The sequence below is a fragment of the Genypterus blacodes genome, unplaced genomic scaffold, assembly GCF_046128005.1.
Source record: "Genypterus blacodes isolate CSIRO-AG114 ecotype Tasmania unplaced genomic scaffold, CSIRO-AGI_Gbla_v1 ptg000008l_1, whole genome shotgun sequence".
NCBI lineage: Eukaryota > Metazoa > Chordata > Actinopteri > Ophidiiformes > Ophidiidae > Genypterus > Genypterus blacodes.
Genome location: NW_027466822.1, coordinates 1,825,518 through 1,844,753, shown reverse-complemented (window position 1 = coordinate 1,844,753; position 19,236 = coordinate 1,825,518). Strand labels below are relative to the sequence as shown.

Here is a 19,236-nt window from a genome sequence, read left to right as displayed (position 1 = left end):
TCATCTTCTCACAGTAGCATTTAATGCATTTAAAGTTGTGTGTACAACATAGGGGCCTCGTATAATTTATGTCAAAGCATGTTTCTGTTACAAAGTATTTGATATACAGATGTGATACAGTTGTGACGATTCAAATGTGTTTATTGTGCCGTACTGTTTCCTGTGCTTCAAAAATATGCATAAATGCTCTTTACAACCCAGATTTCATATTGGGTAATTTTTTATTTACAAATTCAAACGGTGAATGGAGCATATCATTTTGTTACATAGAACATTGATTTATTTTTTCTACAAATATCTGTATGTATTGCACAACTCCATATTTAGTGAAATAGCAGTAGATAATATAGCTTATACAATAACTTCAAATTCTATTTAGACTGGGGCCTAATGTTATATTTGGTAGAGAAAAATGTTATTCAATTTGAGAACAATATATCAAATTAACTGTGTTATAGGATGAATCTCCCAGCAGGCAGTTGCAGTTGCAGCAACAGACCATGTCCATTTGTCATCTTCCTGCTGTTATTGCTGAGATCTGTAGTGTTTATATACTGTATGTTTCTCCTGTGATTTCTAGTTATAGTTTATAGTTGTTAAGAGTTGTCATCATCTGAGTGAGTGTGTTTTGTTTCTCTCTACACTTGTAATACACGTACAATAATTTGTACTGTAATATTTTTTATATTCGCGCATTTTTAACTGTTAAAATTCTGGTAACCTCAGGTGCCAGTACATTACTGTAAATGTGACAGGATTCGTTTCAGTATAGACCAAAACAGCAGTTGTATAGTTTGGTGCATTACAGTGCTCTGGACATTGCACATGGTCCTTAATCCACCCAAGAACCAATATCACGTCATGTTTTACGGCTAAATGTGTCAAAGCAGACAGTTCACTGCATGCTGACAGCTGCAAATCAGACAGAAACAACAAAGGGTGCTGCAACAATAAATCTTGATATTTTTGGAGTTGTGGTGCAACGAGGGTAAAAAGAAAAAAAAGAAAGAAAAAGCCATTTGGATGCTACGTTTGTCTCCATCATCACGCCATCACTCAATAACAGCAGGTGTCGGTTGCAGTTGCATTGCCTGTTCGGCAACATTTGCAACACACTTTGTTTCACAGTGCAGTTACGTCAGCGTGTTCGAGAAGCGCTAGACGGGAATACGTAATGCTGTCGTAGATGTTTGCAAAACTATTGCAACCCTCGTTTCTAGGTGTCGTAACGTCCTCCAGTTCATATCGCTGTGGGCAAGAACGGGCTACAGTTCGGCTCCTCATTTCTTCTTACATCTTTTATAATGTCACCAACTTGGCAATATAATGTCCCCAACACAGGGAAATTAAATACCACTCTGACTGCAACATGTGCCACTCTCCCTCTGCTGGGTAGTAATCTCTATTCTCTAATTGTCCCTCCTAAAACAAGGGCAGATAGGAACCAATTATCACCTAGGGGAATTAAAAAGTTACAAATATTCAACCTGTTAATCAATTGAGATAAGTAAACGTATGTGATTGAAATAGTCATAAAATATAAAATTAATAGAAAGTCAAGTACACATTAACTAAGGTTACACTATAATTGTCGTTTCATTCATCGAAACACTTTCAGCAGTTCATCAATTTTGTTATTCTGTGTCCAGCCACCAAACGCAAGACTAATATTCGCCTTCAGCAAGTAACAGTAAACATGCATGTATGACGTCAGGTAGTGTCTTCAATAGGACAGCTCCACCAACAGTAATGAGTGCGGTCCAAATGTAAACCAAGTGCGCAGACTAAATTTATAATATTTACATTTTAGGGCGTAAATCGGGAACGCGGCGCTCAAAACGACGTTTAAGTGCATGAAACATCAGCCGACTACGCGCTCATGGCTGTTAGTAGCTCAAAGATGGCCACCTGACGCCACAAAGCAACTGGCCCGGTAAGATGTTCTCTTATCAAAGCGCTAAAAAGTGAAACGCGAGCTTCTCTGACGCCAGATGTATTGAAGAAGAGAGCTATCCTCGTTCTCGTCTGTGCTCGGTCCCGCTCATAACTGGCAGGAGCGCGCTCGTGTTAAAGACATGATATCTGACGCCATAACTCTGTTTCTGATTGAATTCTTCCTTAGTTTCCACAGAACAACAAATTACCTCATTTTTTCTAGAACCATACGAGGAAACAATGGATTGTCCCAATTCTGAAGAAGCTGAAGGTTCTTCCAAAAAGGTTAAACTTAATGCACTTTGGTATATATATATATATATATATTATTGAAGCAAACATTTGACATGACAGTGCGCATACAGTTATAGGACATTTTGGAGATGTTTTTTATACAGAGAGAGGGGGGAAGGAGTGCGAGCTAGAGAGAAGGAAAGAAGGTTGTATTATTATTATTATTGTTGTTGTTTAACATTTTTCAAGACCCTGAGGTAAAAGAAAAAAAAAGCCCATTGCTTCAAAGGTATAAGAAGCCGTTTTAACAGCTAACCTACTTCCTTACATCACGTTTTATATCACATTTCGGATTTTTGATATCATTTTTTTGCTTCATGTTAAAACGGCTTAACGCAACACAGCATCAACTTTGTGGTTTCTGAATTCAACTTTTTGAGATTTGATATCACGTTCTTGAATTTTGATATCATTTTGTTGTTGTTTTTGTTATACTTTCGTTTCGTTTCGCCCAAACCACGTGGATATGAACTGTTTTAGATTTGATATCACGTTTTTTTAATGTTGATGTCGAAATTCAAACGAATAATACTTGAAATGTTTAAACGGCTTGCCATGTTTTTGGAGTTCAGAACCCTCCGGCCCTGTCCGTGGTGCTGAATGAGTGCTTTACCAGTATTGGTTCAATGGAGGAAGGGGACGGGGTCGCTGCACCCTGTGAGCCTGCCATCGCACCAATCACTGTCTAGAGAGGGAGCAAGAGGATTTTTGGGTTAAAGATGTGCAATTAGTCTCCTCCACGCTCACACTGTAAACTGGAGCAATGTCTGACGTATCAGCGGACAGCAGCTTTTGGATTCATTTAAGAGTATAAAAAAATCTAAGTGCTAAATATGCAAAACTGTCCATTGGAAACAACCCATGTGAAAGAGGCGAAATCACAACCTCAATATTTAGCCTCTGACCTCTGTTGTGTTTCATATTTCACTGTAACATTTCTTTGTGCAGTGTTCATACATATGACCACAATGCTAAATCAGTGTTGAGTGAAAGCCTGCACCTACACTTGAGCCCCATTTTCCCATCCTCATTGAACAGCACCTCCCACCACTGCTTCCTTTTGCTCCTTGTTGCTTCCTCGTAAAAAAAGTTGTCATTGCCCAGGTGCCCAAGCCGCCTGCCTACAGGTCCCTACAGAGCCTACAGAAGGAACAAGAGGAGCAGCGACACAGGGATCGCAAAGCACAGGTGTGTCATGATGTGATACTGGCTGGCTGGCTGTCAGCTACAGAACAGGGGCTTAATGATCCCAGCAGACATGGTGCCGGCCAAGTACATTGTTAATCATCAATTAATGTGAATGCATTTTATCGCGATTAAACCTAGTGTGTGTTGCTGCTTAGAGCTTTTTTATGTAATTGATAGGATGGGGCTCCATTTAACCTTCATTCATATTTTGATTTTGCAATCCAGGTCACATCAATCAAACCTTTTTTAACTTTATGTAATGCTTTTTTTTGTTTATCATTTTTTGATTTCATTTTAACCTAACATTAGTTTGAATGATGCTACTTGCAATGCACAATAAAAATAACACATTTTTACTATCCATTTTCTGCAAATCAATGCTTTATATATTCAAACAGTGAAAATTAATTGTATTGTGTCTGTCCACCTTGCTGTCCATACAGGAAGTCCAGGCTCAGATAGCACAATTTGAGAAGAACAAGAACAAATGTGCTACTTTTGACTGTACCTCCCCTTCAAGGTGAAAGAAAAGGAAAGTTACAATAATAATCATGTATGCATTTATGAATTTGAATGAATATTTTATTCCAAAACGTGACATCAAAGTACCTGTAAAAGGTAGTCAGAACTGAAGGTAGACTAAGCTTTGGTTGGCAAAGACCATGTAACATTCTTTATAAAACAAAGGCAAAAAGTAAATAGATGCATTACTTCTATGAATACATTCTTTCTAATGGTGACTATATGGTCAGTGGAATAAGTTCTTTGGATTTTCCCCTTTTCTCCAATTGCTGAACTTGGCATTCCAGTTCTAGATCTAATATTAAATTAAGACGAATTCATACTTTATTCAAACAATTCCAGTGAATTTCCTCATGGTGGCAACAACTCCGGCTGTGAGCTTTCTGAAAGTAGCACGAAACTGGTGCTGCAATCCAGTAGCAAGTACATTCAGGAGATCCGACAGAGGTTGGAGGACGACGCCACGTCTCGCCAGCAGAGAGTGAAAAGACGATGCAAATTTCTAATGGAGCAACTGATGGCCCATGAAGCGCAGCAGGTGAAACCTACACTTACACTTCCATCTTTCGCAGTTGTGGAAAGGTGAATGCCTGTGCTTCTCTCTTACTAGCTATGGTTTGTATTCATGTATATGCAAACTAGGGTAATCGCAACCAATGCACCTTTACATGTCCTCGCCCATCTGTGAGCCTGTGGCATGGCACTCTTATTCTTTCCCTACCTCAAGGCACCTACCTTAAACCACCATTTAAACAAACATCGCATTCACAGAAATTTGAGTTCAAAGTAAGATTGTATTATTGTCACTTCACCTTTTCATGTATGTACCATTCTATTTTTTATTCTATTCTTTTCTCCTCTCTTCTCGTCTCTTCTCCTCCTCTCTCAAGGGTTCCAACGAATCAATAATCAGATCAGTTACTTAATCAATCACCTCTGCTCCTCTACAGGAGGCACAGCGAGAGGATCAGTTGGTGAAGCGTCTGACACGTCAGACTCGGCAGGAACAATGCTTGGCGATGCAGCTTCTCCAGATGCGCCTGCAGAAGGAGGTGATGCTGAAGAACCGTCTCTTCAGAGAGCAGCAGTACCAGCAGCAGAGAGAGAAGGAGTTACGTGAAGCTCTGGAGATGGAGGCGGTGAGATTGGACAAATTATCTTTGTAGTTACTTTCACACTATATCAGTGACAGGTGCATTCTGTCTTGGTCCATAGGGACAGAGAAGGAGTAGTATATTAGCATTATCTTATGAAACATTGCCAGGCAATGATAGGAGACTTTGACAGTTCCCCACATCAGTATACCCCCAGATGACTTCATAAAGTTGCTCTGCATCTACAACATCAGCAAGTTACGTTGGATTCTTTATTTGAAGAGCACCTAGCTGTTTTGTCTTTTTAGTCAGCGTGTTATAGCTTTCTTTATTACTTAAAATCATATTGCTTAGCTAAAATCTTTGTGCTCTGCCATTTCCACTTATTCCTGCTCTCTGGTTGACTATAGGCTTTAATTCGGCAGGCTAAGCTGGACCATGCTGACGAGATCAAAAAGGAGCTGGAGTGCTGCAACAGGCTTGCTGCTGAGCGTGCTCAGATCAAACACAAGAAGCGCTTCAAGAGCTGTTTGGAGATTTTCGAGCAAATTGTGGATTTGGCCACCAAGGTTGGAGAATATCGTCTGCTCACTTGGAAGTATGTCACACAACTGCTCTGAGTGCATATCTGGCCTAAGACTTCCAAACTGACCTGTAGCAGAAGTGTAGTGCAAAATGAGAGGTAAAAAGCCTTGTGAACAGATGAGCAAAACTGAAACCATTACATGTACAACTGACCAGAGGTCAATTGAAATCAGGGGAGTTCAACATTCTGTCTTTCTCAAATTCCAATTCAATTAGCTAATTCATCATTGAACATACAAAATGGGTAAATTACTATCAGTAGAGCACATACATACATATTGTGGACGTTGTGCAGATCAGTATGAAATTGTCTTTTTTTTGTTTGTTCATCATTCAGGTCCATCATTTGTGGAATTTGTGCTTACTGCACAGGTTTATACTAACAATTATGAGCTAGACCATATTTGAATGTGTTATTATGGTTTTATAATAAGAATGTGTGACAGTTTTTAAGGCTTGCCTTGACTCTTGTCAAATGTTTTCCTCTGCTATATCCAGTCAAATTCCAGAAAAGCTGATTAGAGAGTGGAAGGAAATGCTGATAAGTGGTCTACCTCTCTATGAGACGGTGACTGTGGAGGGCCAGCAGCCAGGGTTTGAGTCCTCAAGCCCACTTGACCCTGTAGAATTTGAAAAACAAGAGAAACTCAACAGCCAGGACTATGATGAATACACTGTGAGTTTGAAATGGAAACTGCAATGTGTACTGTTTTATACAGTGCAGGTAGCTTTAGTTTGCAGATTATTGCATTATCTGAAAATAGATATTATATATGATTATTATTAAAATAATCACTCACTAAATAAGTTGTTTGCTTATAACACAATTTCAACCACAGTGAATACAACTGAATTATTTTGGTATCAGGTATTCACACAGAGAGGTTGCTTTTTTGACATTTAAGATACTGAGTTTGACTCACTCTCTATAGGAATATTACTGTCATGAAAGAATGATACAGTAGATTTCAACTGTTAATCTTGTTTTGTTACTTACCCATCTATTGTTTTATACAACCATGTCACCCTCTGTGTGCTTTACCAGCCTTTCTACATGTCGTTGTACTTGTACACTTGTTTTCTCTCATTCTTCTCTACCTGAACTGCCTCTGGAGACTGAAGATTCTCTTTGTGTTATCCCTGTTTTAATTTGTTCATCAGAATTGGGTAGGTGAGTGGGCATGGCCAGAGGAAGCAGGGGAGCCCAAGTTACCCCTGATCAATAACAGGATTCTCGGACATGTTGCCCTACGGCTGAGGAACATTGTCCATCCTCCGGTCTTGGAATCTCTGCCAACTATACCTCACTCTAAAATCAAGGCCTGTGTCCTGGGCAAGCTTTGTTCGGGCAAGAGCACCTGCCTGGCCAAGATTGCAAAAGGTAGACAGTGTACATCCTAAAGACAGATGGGCGTACACACATCATAAACACACATCACTGCACCCTGCTGTGTTTACGGAAATTGTGTTGGATAATTGATGATCTCTAATAATAATTGATGTATAATATAATTGTCATAATTGTGTGTGTGTGTGTGTGTGTGTGTGTGTGTGTGTGTGTGTGTGTGCGCGCGCGTGTGCGCATGTGCGTGTGCGGGTGCGTGTGCGTGCGTGCGTGAGTGTGTGTGCACTTGTATGTCCTATTCTCTAGCCAAAGGCATATATGTCTTATCAGCTGACACACTCATAGAGGAGGCACGTGATGCTTACCAGAATGAAGGGGTTTGTCAAATTTAACACAGTATTATACTTTCACTACTGTCTGATTCTTGTCATGTAAAATGTGTGTTTATTTGTTCTTTTATTATGCACAATTCATACACAATGTTATAATTTCAATCTTAAGCAATCTTACTTCCTATCCAGACCTTGAGTGACCTATCAAAAGCAATACTTAATTCCGAATTCCATAATATATTTATATTCTAGTAACTTTCTTCTAACCCATCCTAAATACTTAGATGTATCCCTTTCCTCCAGCAGTCTACCAAGGCTATGCTGGGAGCAGCTGTGGACAAGGAGCTGAGGAGCGGCAATGTCATCCCTAATGAACTGTTGGTAGACATTGTAGTGGAGGCTATCATGTAAGTCCATAACCGTAATTCCTATATAGTTATACCAGTTCCAATTGGAGTTCACTTGGACTCTGCAGTAAAATTCAGATTCAGAGCTTTAATTTCCTCGTCCTACTTTCCATGGTCTAGGCAGGTTCCAACTAAATGTGGTTGGGTCCTTGATGGGTTTCCAGTGGACATCACACAAGCTTGCCTGCTAGAGAAAGCCCTAGGTGGGCCTGCAGATGTAAAGAGTGAAGTTGTTAGCAGCAGGACAAAGCTAGCATTTGAACCTGATGAAGAAAAAACACCACCACCCCCGGGTTCTGTCCTGGATGTGGCTCTGCTGCTGGATATTTCTGATGAGTGTGTTGTCAGACGTGCAGTCAATCAGACATGTAGGTCATACTTGATGTGATGACATCTGATGTCACAAGCACTTCAACATTGTTCTATCATTGTGTACTATTTGTTTCTGCTTGTACTTTGTGTAGACACAAGGGGGACTGTGGGCCATGGGACTATTACCACCAGTGCACCTGGTGCTTCCAGTGGGGTAGAAGATGCTACGCTAACTCCCAAACCCAGTAAAGATACTGGTGTCACTCCTGCTGCTACAGCCCTCCTTCCCAGAGACAAAAGCTTCGAGATAGCAAAGATACAACACAGGTAAGTATGACTGAAAGGTGTGGAAGGGCAACAAGACTAAAAAGAAATTCTCTCAAAACAATACTCCCCCCCTTCCCCTCCCCTCTCCTACTCCACACACAAGGATCACAGCCTTTCAGGACACCTGGCCAAAACTAGAGAAATTCTTTGGTGGGACGCAAAATATTTTGGTCCATGTTCATGCAGATATGGAGGAGGAGGAACTTTACAAGAGCGTGGAAACAGTCCTGCAGCAAGTTATGATGAAAGGTAAGTGGTTATTTATTTGCAATACATAGTGAATGTTACATTATTAGACTTGTGTAGAGTAAGTAACATCAATAAATGTAAAACATTTTCCAGCAACCCACACTGAAATGTATTCTTAAAATATATTTTATTTTATCAGAGCACTGTTAAGTTTTTGTCTGTTACTCTATGATGTAGAGCAGTGTTTCCCAAACTTTTTCTTTAGCGCCCCCTCTGATCTATAGCGCCCCCCCATAGATCAGAAGTTTTTCGTGGTCAATGGGAAAATAAATCCATCATAATTCATCTTCAATGATTCAATTTAATATACAGAATTCTACTGCGTGGTGGTGATATGATAAACATTTATCTGCCTAATCAGTTGGAGGGGAACCAGTTCCGTCCTTGTCCAATGAGAACTCTCAGGAAAACCCTCAGAGCTTAACTGAGAACACTCAGGAAAACCTGCAGAGCTCAACTGAGAACGCTCAAGAAAACCCTGATGGCTCAACTGAGAACACTCAGGAAAACCCTCAGAGCTCAACTGAGAACGCTCAAGAAAACCCTGATGGCTCAACTGAGAACACTCAGGAAAACCTGCAGAGCTCAACTGAGAACGCTCAAGAAAACCCCGATGGCTCAACTGAGAACACTGAGGAAAACCCTCAGAGCTCAACTGAGAACGCTCCAGAAAACCCTGATAGCTCAACTGAGGCAGCCCCTCCTCTTTCAGGTTCACCCAGCTGGGTATATGTGGACGAACCCCTGCCTCCGGTAGGTTGCACTCTCTGTTTGTTTGTTTTGCTTATTAAAGTGGGAAGCACATTACTATTTTTGTCCTTAAGAAACCTGGGTTTGTCTATGACATTATATTTAGATTTTGATGTTGTCACTTCCATCTTTGCCCACATATTCGCTTTCATTTCCCACCTTTCTCCTGTCCACTTTTCCCTCTTTTACTTCCTCCTCTTCTCCTCTTCTGCTAATGATTTCTGTCCATCTCCACCTGCAGGAGATCCCAGAGTATTTGTGCCCCCATTGGGACACTGTGTGTGAATCTTATGTGAGCAACATAAAATTTGTGATGCAGGAACTACGATCAGAACGCACCGTGATCATCCACAAACTATACAACCTCAGGTATCTGGCAAGACCTGGAGTTCTGATTATTTCAGTTTATATAGTGTATGATCACTACATCTTTCTAACTTTAAATATGTTATAATATCAGTAGCTGAATAAGCACAGCCGCTTGAGTGAACATATTTTATGTACACATTTCTGTCAGTATGTGTGTTTGTATCACATATACTGACAGGAATGTTCAAAGTTTAAAGAGTAAACAAAAGCATCTTTGTGCTGACTGTGTGTTAATTACTGTATAGATTATCAAACTTTTATTACCTGGGCCCTATTACTTTCAAGCATGAGATTGTTTTAACTTATATTTACAGTGTCTCCATGGAGGAGTATAAGATGTACCTGGGACGCCCAGACCTGAAGCAGGAGGCTGTGTCTCGGTGGCAGACAGACTTCAACAGCATACCTGATGATATGAGACACAATGACGATACCAAGGCAGAGCTGCATCAGAGACTGGATGTAAGATTGTAAAATCAAAATTATAGCAGTATGCAGCATGCTACAAGAAAAGTGCAGACTAGAAAAGACCTGATTAAGACGTACAATAAGAAACATAAAACTGAGTGGAAATGACTCAAGGTAACACACCAGAGACTGATCTAAATTGTAGTGTAAAAATAAGAAATATACTGAGAGATTAAACCCCTCTTTCTGTTGTGTTATATGTGCAGGACCTGTGTGAATCTTTGCGGTATATTTGTAAAAAACGTAAGGAAGAGGAAGAGCAAGAGAAGTCCGTCATCATTGGAGATGAGTGGTTGAATGACCACACTGATATCCTCATGAATCACTACTCAACACTCATGCAGGTAACATTTCCATTTTCTTTTAATCATTTGACAGATTTTAATCTGTTTATTTCTTGAATCCGCCTTTCAGTTTCTTGCAAAATGTGATCTTGAACTCTACATACTGTTTAGGTGGAGTTGGACCGTTTCCAGGACACATTATGCATTCTCAGAAGCTACTATGTGGCCATGCACATGCCGGTGCTGCCTGAGCAGCCCTCTGACTTCCTCTGTGTCTCTCTAATGGACCTCACAGAAAGGTATGGTTAGGCAAGAAACACCCTTGCCAGAATAAACTGAATTCAGTCATTCATCGCGAGTCCCATGCAGTCTGGGACTCTCTGCTCACAATGCTCTCTCTCTCAGCCTATTCTGATTCTATTGTTTTTTTTTAAGAGAAATTCACTTGCATGCACTTTTATGTTCACCTGTGCATTCTGTTAATCTACAACCTTTGCACTTAGCTGTAAACCATGCACTTTGATATAATACACTTTACGATTTTATTATTTTATTCTCTAATTTAAATGATCAAATATGTTTTGATTTTGTTCTTCTTCTTTTGTTCTCTTTTTATGCATTCTTTTATTGCAAATGAATTTTAACAAGTCTTTATGTGAAGCACATCTAGTTTCCCTTGTGTATGAATTGTGCTATATAAATAAAGTTGCCTTGTATGTTGAAAACAAAGTACAAACATAACCAAACAGACATCAGCAGGGGAGCAGAGAGACGGACTTAGACGCCAGAGCAGCTTATAATGCCAATTATAAAGTCCAATTAACCCAGGTGAAGCTCATCTCACTGACGCGCCACGCTGCCCTGGATAGTTCTTAATTGACTTGATTCTGTGCACTTGTATGCTCGTATTACAATGCACAGTACCATTATTGTTTTATCGGAAGGTGCTATATCAGTTGTCATTTGAAGAGCTTGTACAGTCTGGACATTGATGTGGTTGAAATACTGAATATGTATAGGTACCTTAAATTAAATTGATGTGTGTGAAATATTGAACGAGTAGAGAAAGTAACATAATGACTGTGTGCCACCAGCAATGATTCAGAGGCCACAAGTGTCTGTGATGAAGCAGATGATGAAGAGGAGAAGCCGAAAACTAAACTGTAAGAGAGAAGCCCTATTGTATGTTACCGTCAAAAAGTATGCAGTCTGTTTCCTCACTGCCCCTTCAACACTCACATAAACAACTCTGCCCTCTTCCCCAGTATTCCCCTTCTCCCGCGACATCGTCCTTCCAACACTGGTCAGCGACAGGAAGAGCCTGCCAAGGTCAATACAAATCAGGTTTCCTCGCTTTCTCTGTTTAACTTTCTTACATTTCTGTGTCAGGTCCTGTTCTGTTCAGCTCTCAATTTTGTACTTAAGGATGGTCTTCGACTGTTTAGGGTATTATGTGTGTTCCACGAAGACATATTCAAACATGGTGATAGGTACTTGCAAGAACATATATTGACCCTGTTTTATCTCTTATAGCCCTCTGACAAACTGATCACCGACTACGAGGCTGCACTAACAGCTATCGACACTTGGGTAATGCACTGTGTGCGTACACATTCTTACCAAGAATGCAATTTTATTGTCTTATCAATTGCATGGGTTATACATTTGTATAGGTGTCATTAGTGACCCAACCGAAAGAGGTAGAGACAAAAGAGCCTCCACAAGAGAAAGAAAAGAAGCCTTCAAAAGCCTCTGCAAAGAAGAAAAAGGCGGCACCAGGAAAAAAAGGCATGTTTGGTTTTTGTTTGTTTGTAGAGAGCTGGGACACTAGTGAATAGTGATCTCAGACATGTGCTATGTGATGGTACAACTACTGATAATTAACTTATAATAAAAATCATCATCAAATCCAATTAAGAAATTAGCTTTCATTGAGCTAGATAAACAAAGACAAACAAAATCCAGAAATCAGAGCGCAACATTTTAAGAGCCGAAAATAGTTAACACATTTCAAAGGTGTCAAAAGAAAAAGAAATTGTAATAACACATGTTGAGATGTAATATTTAAAAAAGTTATACTTTAACTGCCCATGAGTGAATAGAAAAACTAAGCAACAGTAAGAATAAAGATACCTGAGAGGAGATGAAACCTCTGTCTGCATATCTACTGTTTAGGTGAACCTGTGTGCTCTCCTATTTTCAACAATTGTGTATTTTATACAGTCTGTATCTTTCCTCCCAACGTGTCTCTTTAGGTCCATCTGCACCTCCAGCTACCAGCCCTGAACCTGTCGACGAAAACAGCCAAGAGAACAATCAGAAACAAGACGTGAGAGGAAACATACTCAAAGAGTATGAAGCTGCGCTGGATTATGAGGGTATACACATGCATGTTTACAGATGCAGCTTTTTCTACTACTGTAGATGTGATCATTATATCATTTTATTATGAAGCACTAAAAACCGGAAAATATGGGTTTCAAGTGCTCATGTGTACATATAGTGAATATGCTTATTAATTTATGCTGCTGCGGTTAATTGTTTGTTGGTGCATATTTTCTTTCATATATTTTTGCATTTTCCAGAGCGTGCGGTAAAGGGACGTATTGAGCTTGTGAAAGCTTGTGGTATAGAGATGCTGCGTTCCCTGCAAGGCAGAACAGAGCAGACTTTGGTAAAGAACAACATGGACGAGTGCTTAAAAGCACATTATTGTGCAGAAATGAAGAGGTATGATATTAATGTGTGTGCATGCATGCAGTGTGTGCTATGTGTTAATACAAGGTGTGGGAATGACTACAACGCTTAATACTGAGAGATAATGTCATGATGGTGCGCATGCATTTATACAAATCTCTAGAACTGATTTGACACACTATCAATATGTGCAATAACAATACATCATCTCCACTGAGAGGTAGACATTTCTATCATGTAAAAGCAAAGCTGTCTTGTATGATGTTTCACATCGGTCTGTGTCTTTGTCCCCAGTATTGAACAACTGACAGAAGTGGTTTGCCACCATATTGAGTCCGGACAGATGATGCAGAATGAGCTGGTGTTGGTAAATAAAGAGGATCCTTTCCTCCACTATTTGAATGTTTATTCTGGTTAAGGTCATGGTGATCACAAATCTTGTCTTCAACAATCAACACAACTGTGGTAGAGAGGACAGCAGAAAATGTGCCACCACATGAGGATTCTTACAAGATACTCAACTGAACTTTCTGTCTTTTCCCACACACAATTGGACCAGATTAGCAAATTCCAATTCAATCATTTAAAAGAAGATCAACACTTCCTGGAAAGATATCTGCTTATTTAACCAGAATCTGAAGATAAATTCGGATTAAACTAGGATTTGGCATTGTATTTTGGACAAAGACTGCCCTTGTTCCACTTTTTGCCTTCACCCTAACAACAAATGTAAAAGGTGACACATGTAAGGGATCTACGCAGATTTCAAACTCATTGCTTCTACATACCTTAAGGCTTATATGAAAAAGCTTTTAGGCAGCTACAGCTTGTTCTGGGAGTTCTAACAAAGAGTAAAGAATTTGAACATACTCGTCTAAAATACTGCTGCTCATCCCTAAATCACTGCATGCTATCAATATGAACCCTCAAGCCACCGTAGGTCATCTGGGACCAGTCTGTTAACATTTGATTTTTGCAAAAGCTATAAACCTTGCACTTTGATAAAATACACTTTGATTTTACTTCATCCGTTAGTTGTTGATCATATAAGTTTTGATTTTTATTGTATCTTGTCTTTTTAAGCATCCTTTTATTTTGTTTATTTTATTGTTTCTGAAGATGTCTTTTAACATATTTTTATGTGAAGCACATAGAGGCTCCTTTGTGTATAAATAGTGCGATGTCAATAAAGTGGCCTTGACTTGTATCACTTTTGCATTTTATTCTTAAATAATCTCCTTATTCTCTTCTCTAGGAATCTACTGACATTTATCTGAATGCAGACCTGCAGGTGGTACCCAGCTTACCTGCCTCTCCTCGTCCACCCCCTTTGGAGAAATCCACCCAGTCCATGCTGACCATTGTTCAGCTGGAGTTTCTTTACCAACAGCTGTGCAGCGTGGCCCCGTCAGGTACATACAGGGGAGTCATACCAGCCTCTTCACTGGTTTTATCCATTTCCTGTGTAACTACCGTATCTATTCATTCATTCATCCAACCTCCTTCACTAACTTGCAGGTCAGATGTCCAGCATTGAGTTTCGTAAGTTTCTTTCGGACATCATCTCTGTTGATACGGGCGGAAACAACTTCCCTGAACCATGGGTCAACATGGACAAAACACAGGTTGGCTAATCTGAGCATGTTTTAAAGCTTTTGAAACTCAGAGATTGAGCCCAAGAAGATGAATTCCATTATTTGACCAGAAAGTTATTGGGTGACGTTTTAATGTTTAAAACTTAAATTAATTTTGATTTTCAAATGATTGTAATTTACAGAAAATAGGCTAATTTGGTCTATGTATATATTCCGACATACTTAACATGTTATATAGCCATGAAAGTATTTTACACTCTGAGTTGATGGAAATAATCTAATGCAATAACATCACATGCAATAACACTGTACAGAGAGCAGGGCACACAAATCCTTCACTCTTATATCTGCTTTTTGCATAATGTAAACACAGATTTGAGTGATATAAACCAAATAAAACATTGCAGTCTGCAATAATATTGTCCCCTCCCTTTTCTGTCCCCAGTTGTCAGAGATAGTATCTTTACTAACAGAAGACTCGAAGTTGATTGACTGGCGTCGGTTTCTGCTCAGTGCTGCCCTCCCTTGGCCCTTTCCCTCTCTAACACAGCTGCTGGATGTGTTGCATCGTTTCCAGGCAGCAGATACTGGCAACACAGGCTTTATTCATGAAGAACAGTATCTACAGGTTTGTCTTCAGATACATCCACACAGTCAAACACCCACAGTCAACTTTATGATGCATACTCTATACTGCTTATTCAGAGTCTGAGCTGCATATTCAGGGTCTGATGTCGGGCTCCGAATATCTAATCATGTATTACAGTTACAAGTTACAAGTTAGTTCTTTCCACTCTTATTGCAAGTTGCTGATCCACCTTCGTCGATCCTATAGTAATATAACGTGAAACTCTTTGCACATAGGACCTGGGTATAAGCACATGTCAGCTGTAAATGCAGTAAGGTCCTCAAGATGAGTGTTTGAAGTCCCTCTTTATCACCAGACTAAGCTGTGGTTTCTCAGTGAGGAAGTCCAACCTGTCCCCGAGGACCCCTCTGAGCCTCTGCCTTATGACCGTCTGGCAAACTTCCGCAAGGTATGTACAAACAGCACTTTAAAATCACATTAAGGACATCATTTATCCCAGTAAAGGGGAATTTCATTGGTCAGCATAAATGGGAAATTGAAGCAGGAACATTCCGATCTGTAGACAACTGTTCTGCCTCCTGAGCCATGCAGCTCTACAGATAAAAGACAAAAAAAATGACCAAGCCAAACAGTGACTGTACACAAACTAGTGCAATCATGCAGCTTTTCCATCTATCACTATTTCATTATGAAATGATAAACAGTAGTGCACTTTATTTCACAAAGCAGCAGTGTTCTTTGGTTTACCTTGGTATACTATTGTAGCGTTTCAAAACCTTCCTTTGCTGAGGTTTAACTGTTAAGTTCTCATTGACATTGATGAAGGTCTTGATTGATTTAATGGTTATATTATATCGGACATAATTATATTTGATAATGTATATATTGATTGATATATTGACTTAAAATCTAAAAAGTCACCAGGAGATATAGCCCCCAGAATTACTGGTAAAATAAATAATCTAAATTAATCTAATTTTTTTCTTTTCTCCCCTTACAGTTACTTTTTCGAATGTTTGCGGAATGCTCCTCCTCTCCTTCTCTTCTGCACTATGTGTCAATGCTGCAGTATTTTGCTGCAGATCCTGACCCCACCCAGGGCTTCATAAGAGCACTTAGTGTGGTGCTGGGAAAACATCTCGAGTGGCCTTCAAGTAGTCATCTTGTCAAGGTGTGTATAGAGAAGACACCTGCTTCTATTGTCAGAATATGGTAATGTTAATAGTCTCTTCAGTTCTGTTATGGTGTATGGATAGTATAAATACATACTGTGTTGTTTCCACAGTCTATGCCGAGTATAGCAGAGGCTACAGAGTTCGCCTCCTCAGATTCCAATGGAGAGCAGAAAGAAGAAGATGTTCACTGCATATCGGGCAGTTTGTTAAGTGAGCAGAATGTGTCTATCCCAGCTCTCCTTGCTGTCATCTTCCACAAAAGCACTAAAACAACAGAAGATAGCCACCTCTCCCCATGCATGAGCAAAGAGGAACACACTGAGGTATGACACTGGAAAGGACCAAACCTGGTTTATAAGGGATTACTGCATGTTCATAAATCAAGCAGTGAAATGGTCAAGGAAATATTGTTACAAGTTACAATGCCTGCATCAAAATGTGCAACAAATCGACAAAACCCCCATAATGTTTTTGGGAGAGATTGTTTTGCCGTAATGTTGTTTTGGTCCATCTCATATTATATTGGCTCTGGCCTCATGGTATTACTTTCTCTTCCTGTTTGGCCTCTAGCACCTGGCGGATATATTCACAGAGCTGGACGATGGACCTGAAGACCACGTCCCCTTCTCATGTCTCTCTCAGCATCCCTTCATCCAGAACTTGATGGAGGGTTCAGTACACTACAAGCTCATAGTAAGCCTGACATGGTGTGGCATGTCGAGACCCTCTGCCATGCTGTGTATTACTACACCACCTGCCGTGTGCCACACTCAGGCTGTCCACAATGTGCATCATTATTGTCATGATTCTTTATAGCTGATATAATACACTTTTTCTTTGAACATTTATTTCCTCTCTCGTCTCGCTGTCCCTGTCCCTTTTCTTTCTTTTTCAGTCGTTCTATCAGTGTTTTTCTCATATGTCTTTTCCTGTCTCTTTTTTGCTCAGAACATTCATCAAGTGCTACAGGCCTGCCAGGATAAAGAAAAGGTCCAGAGCATGACTGATATTGTGCAAGATATTTGCACAGTTTGATATTGATTAAATCACAGATTGTGATATTGTCTGATCATAGAAGTTTTGAAATACGGTAAAGACATAGCATATTATTTTATCTATAAAGACTGTTTATAATTGGTGTATAATTGTCAAACATAATGACTGAAATGACAGCAGTAAAGGCAGGGTTGACTGCCTTGTTTTTCTTATAGCCTCTCTGACAAATAACTGGTTGGTTGCAGCTACGAAGACTTCATCGTCCAGAATAACCTACATGTCCAGCCTGTCTTGTCAGCTCATGCCTGTCAGGTTACAGTAGTGATGTTTTAGCTATTCTATGGTCCGTGTTGCCTGTTTACATGCATGACTGTAAAAAATGACAAATGGAAAAATGGCAAAATGATCTACTAACTCAGTGGCTCCCCTTTGGTAGATAAGAAAAAGTATTAAAAAGTGTAATACTGTGTAACTTTTACTGTGTTACAGCATTTCTGTTTTCAACAAATGTTCTCTCTTGTCGCCTCTCATGCAGCACTTAATAACCTCCTACATATTATGCTGAAGGTGGTATAAACAAACTTGTACAACCTCTTGACAATGGCAGGCAGGGTGTTGTGCCAAAAATCTACACGCCGAAACATCCTTGCAATCCAAATCCTTTTGCGTGGGGGTTTTCTAACTTGTGTTGTCCTTGTGTCGAGTTGCTTCTGAGATATGTCCAATTTCTTGCATTGCTGTTGGATATTCTTGTCGTGTTCCTAGAGAACTCATTTGTTCCTTGAGTTCACTCCTCTTTTTATCTAAATTTTGATTTTGTTTTTTGTCGATTACGTTTTGGACTCGGGCTATTGAATTTAATAACGCACTGCACTTCGAGTTTATTCCTGTGTGGCCTGCATTTGAGTCCTCAACCATGCTATCAGTAGTTTCTCATTGTTGAATTTGTAACAGTATAATTTTATACTCATCCATCTTGAAACGAGGAGCCAGAAACACATCCGCCATCCACATTCTACTCATATAAACACAAGAGGAGCGGTGTGGTTCAGGGTGGTAGAATGGGTTGAAATCGGAAGGTTCCCAGTTTGATTCCGGGTTTCCTGACGTGTCCTTGCGTGGTTTGCCCCTGCCATCAGTGTATGAATGGGGGAATGTAAGTTCATTGTAAAGCACTTATGGATTAAAGCATTACCCATGTTTGCTTATTCTTGAATTCTGACAGGTGTAGGTGCAGCAGGTTGTGATCAATACCGCTATCTAAATTAAAAATAATAACTTAAATAACCCAAATTAAAGTCCTCTGGGAACCACCCCTTTTTACAAGAGGAAAGGATAGCCGGTAATTGATCAAGGCCTCAAGGATTCAGCATTAATTTCAACTATTTCACTTAACAACTAAAAAAAACTAAATAAAAGGGAACATAATCCCACAATAATATAATTACTGTTGGGTTTACGACACTCAATCAGTCTAATGAAGGTAGAGGTCTTAACGGGGCAGAGGATGGATCGAACATCATGCAGGCAAACAAGACTGGACACTTCTTGTTACGAAAGCAGCTTTGGTATACAGCACAGAGAGGCTGTATTTTAAGTTCCTGCTGATGTCATGCACATACCCTTAAGACTCTAACCCCGACCAATCAAACCATGATGCAGCAGGTCGCCGCCCTCACTTCAGTGATTTCTCCACCTGGATCAGCCCCTAGCGCTTCACCAC

At 39.9% G+C, this 19,236-nt stretch overlaps 1 protein-coding gene across 1 annotated transcript; it reads left to right on the top strand.

The window, feature by feature from the left end:
- The first annotated feature begins 2,855 nt into the window (after positions 1-2,855).
- On the top strand, positions 2,856-17,520 carry LOC143004097 (sperm flagellar protein 2-like). The gene is made up of 33 exons (XM_076154965.1): positions 2,856-2,886; positions 3,320-3,417; positions 3,861-3,921; positions 4,251-4,477; positions 4,890-5,078; positions 5,444-5,631; positions 6,117-6,294; positions 6,780-6,999; positions 7,270-7,340; positions 7,602-7,702; positions 7,823-8,070; positions 8,266-8,341; positions 8,445-8,590; positions 8,952-9,343; positions 9,582-9,716; positions 10,040-10,171; positions 10,384-10,521; positions 10,633-10,765; positions 11,727-11,764; positions 11,851-11,907; positions 11,995-12,051; positions 12,135-12,249; positions 12,717-12,839; positions 13,047-13,191; positions 13,453-13,525; positions 14,414-14,570; positions 14,677-14,783; positions 15,199-15,381; positions 15,698-15,790; positions 16,343-16,513; positions 16,628-16,840; positions 17,088-17,278; positions 17,466-17,520. The coding sequence occupies exons 1-33, from the start codon at positions 2,856-2,858 to the stop codon at positions 17,518-17,520; spliced, it is 4,542 nt and encodes a 1,513-aa protein (XP_076011080.1).
- The last annotated feature ends 1,716 nt before the right edge of the window (positions 17,521-19,236 follow it).

Bases quoted from the DNA above. Each gene is read 5' to 3' on its own strand.
- LOC143004097 (XM_076154965.1), top strand. From the start codon at position 2,856: ATGGAGGAAGGGGACGGGGTCGCTGCACCCT. The intron at 8,071-8,265 runs GTAGGTCATACT...AACCCAGTAAAG, and splicing joins ACGTGCAGTCAATCAGACAT to ATACTGGTGTCACTCCTGCT. The intron at 17,279-17,465 runs GTGCCACACTCA...TTTTTTGCTCAG, and splicing joins ATTACTACACCACCTGCCGT to AACATTCATCAAGTGCTACA.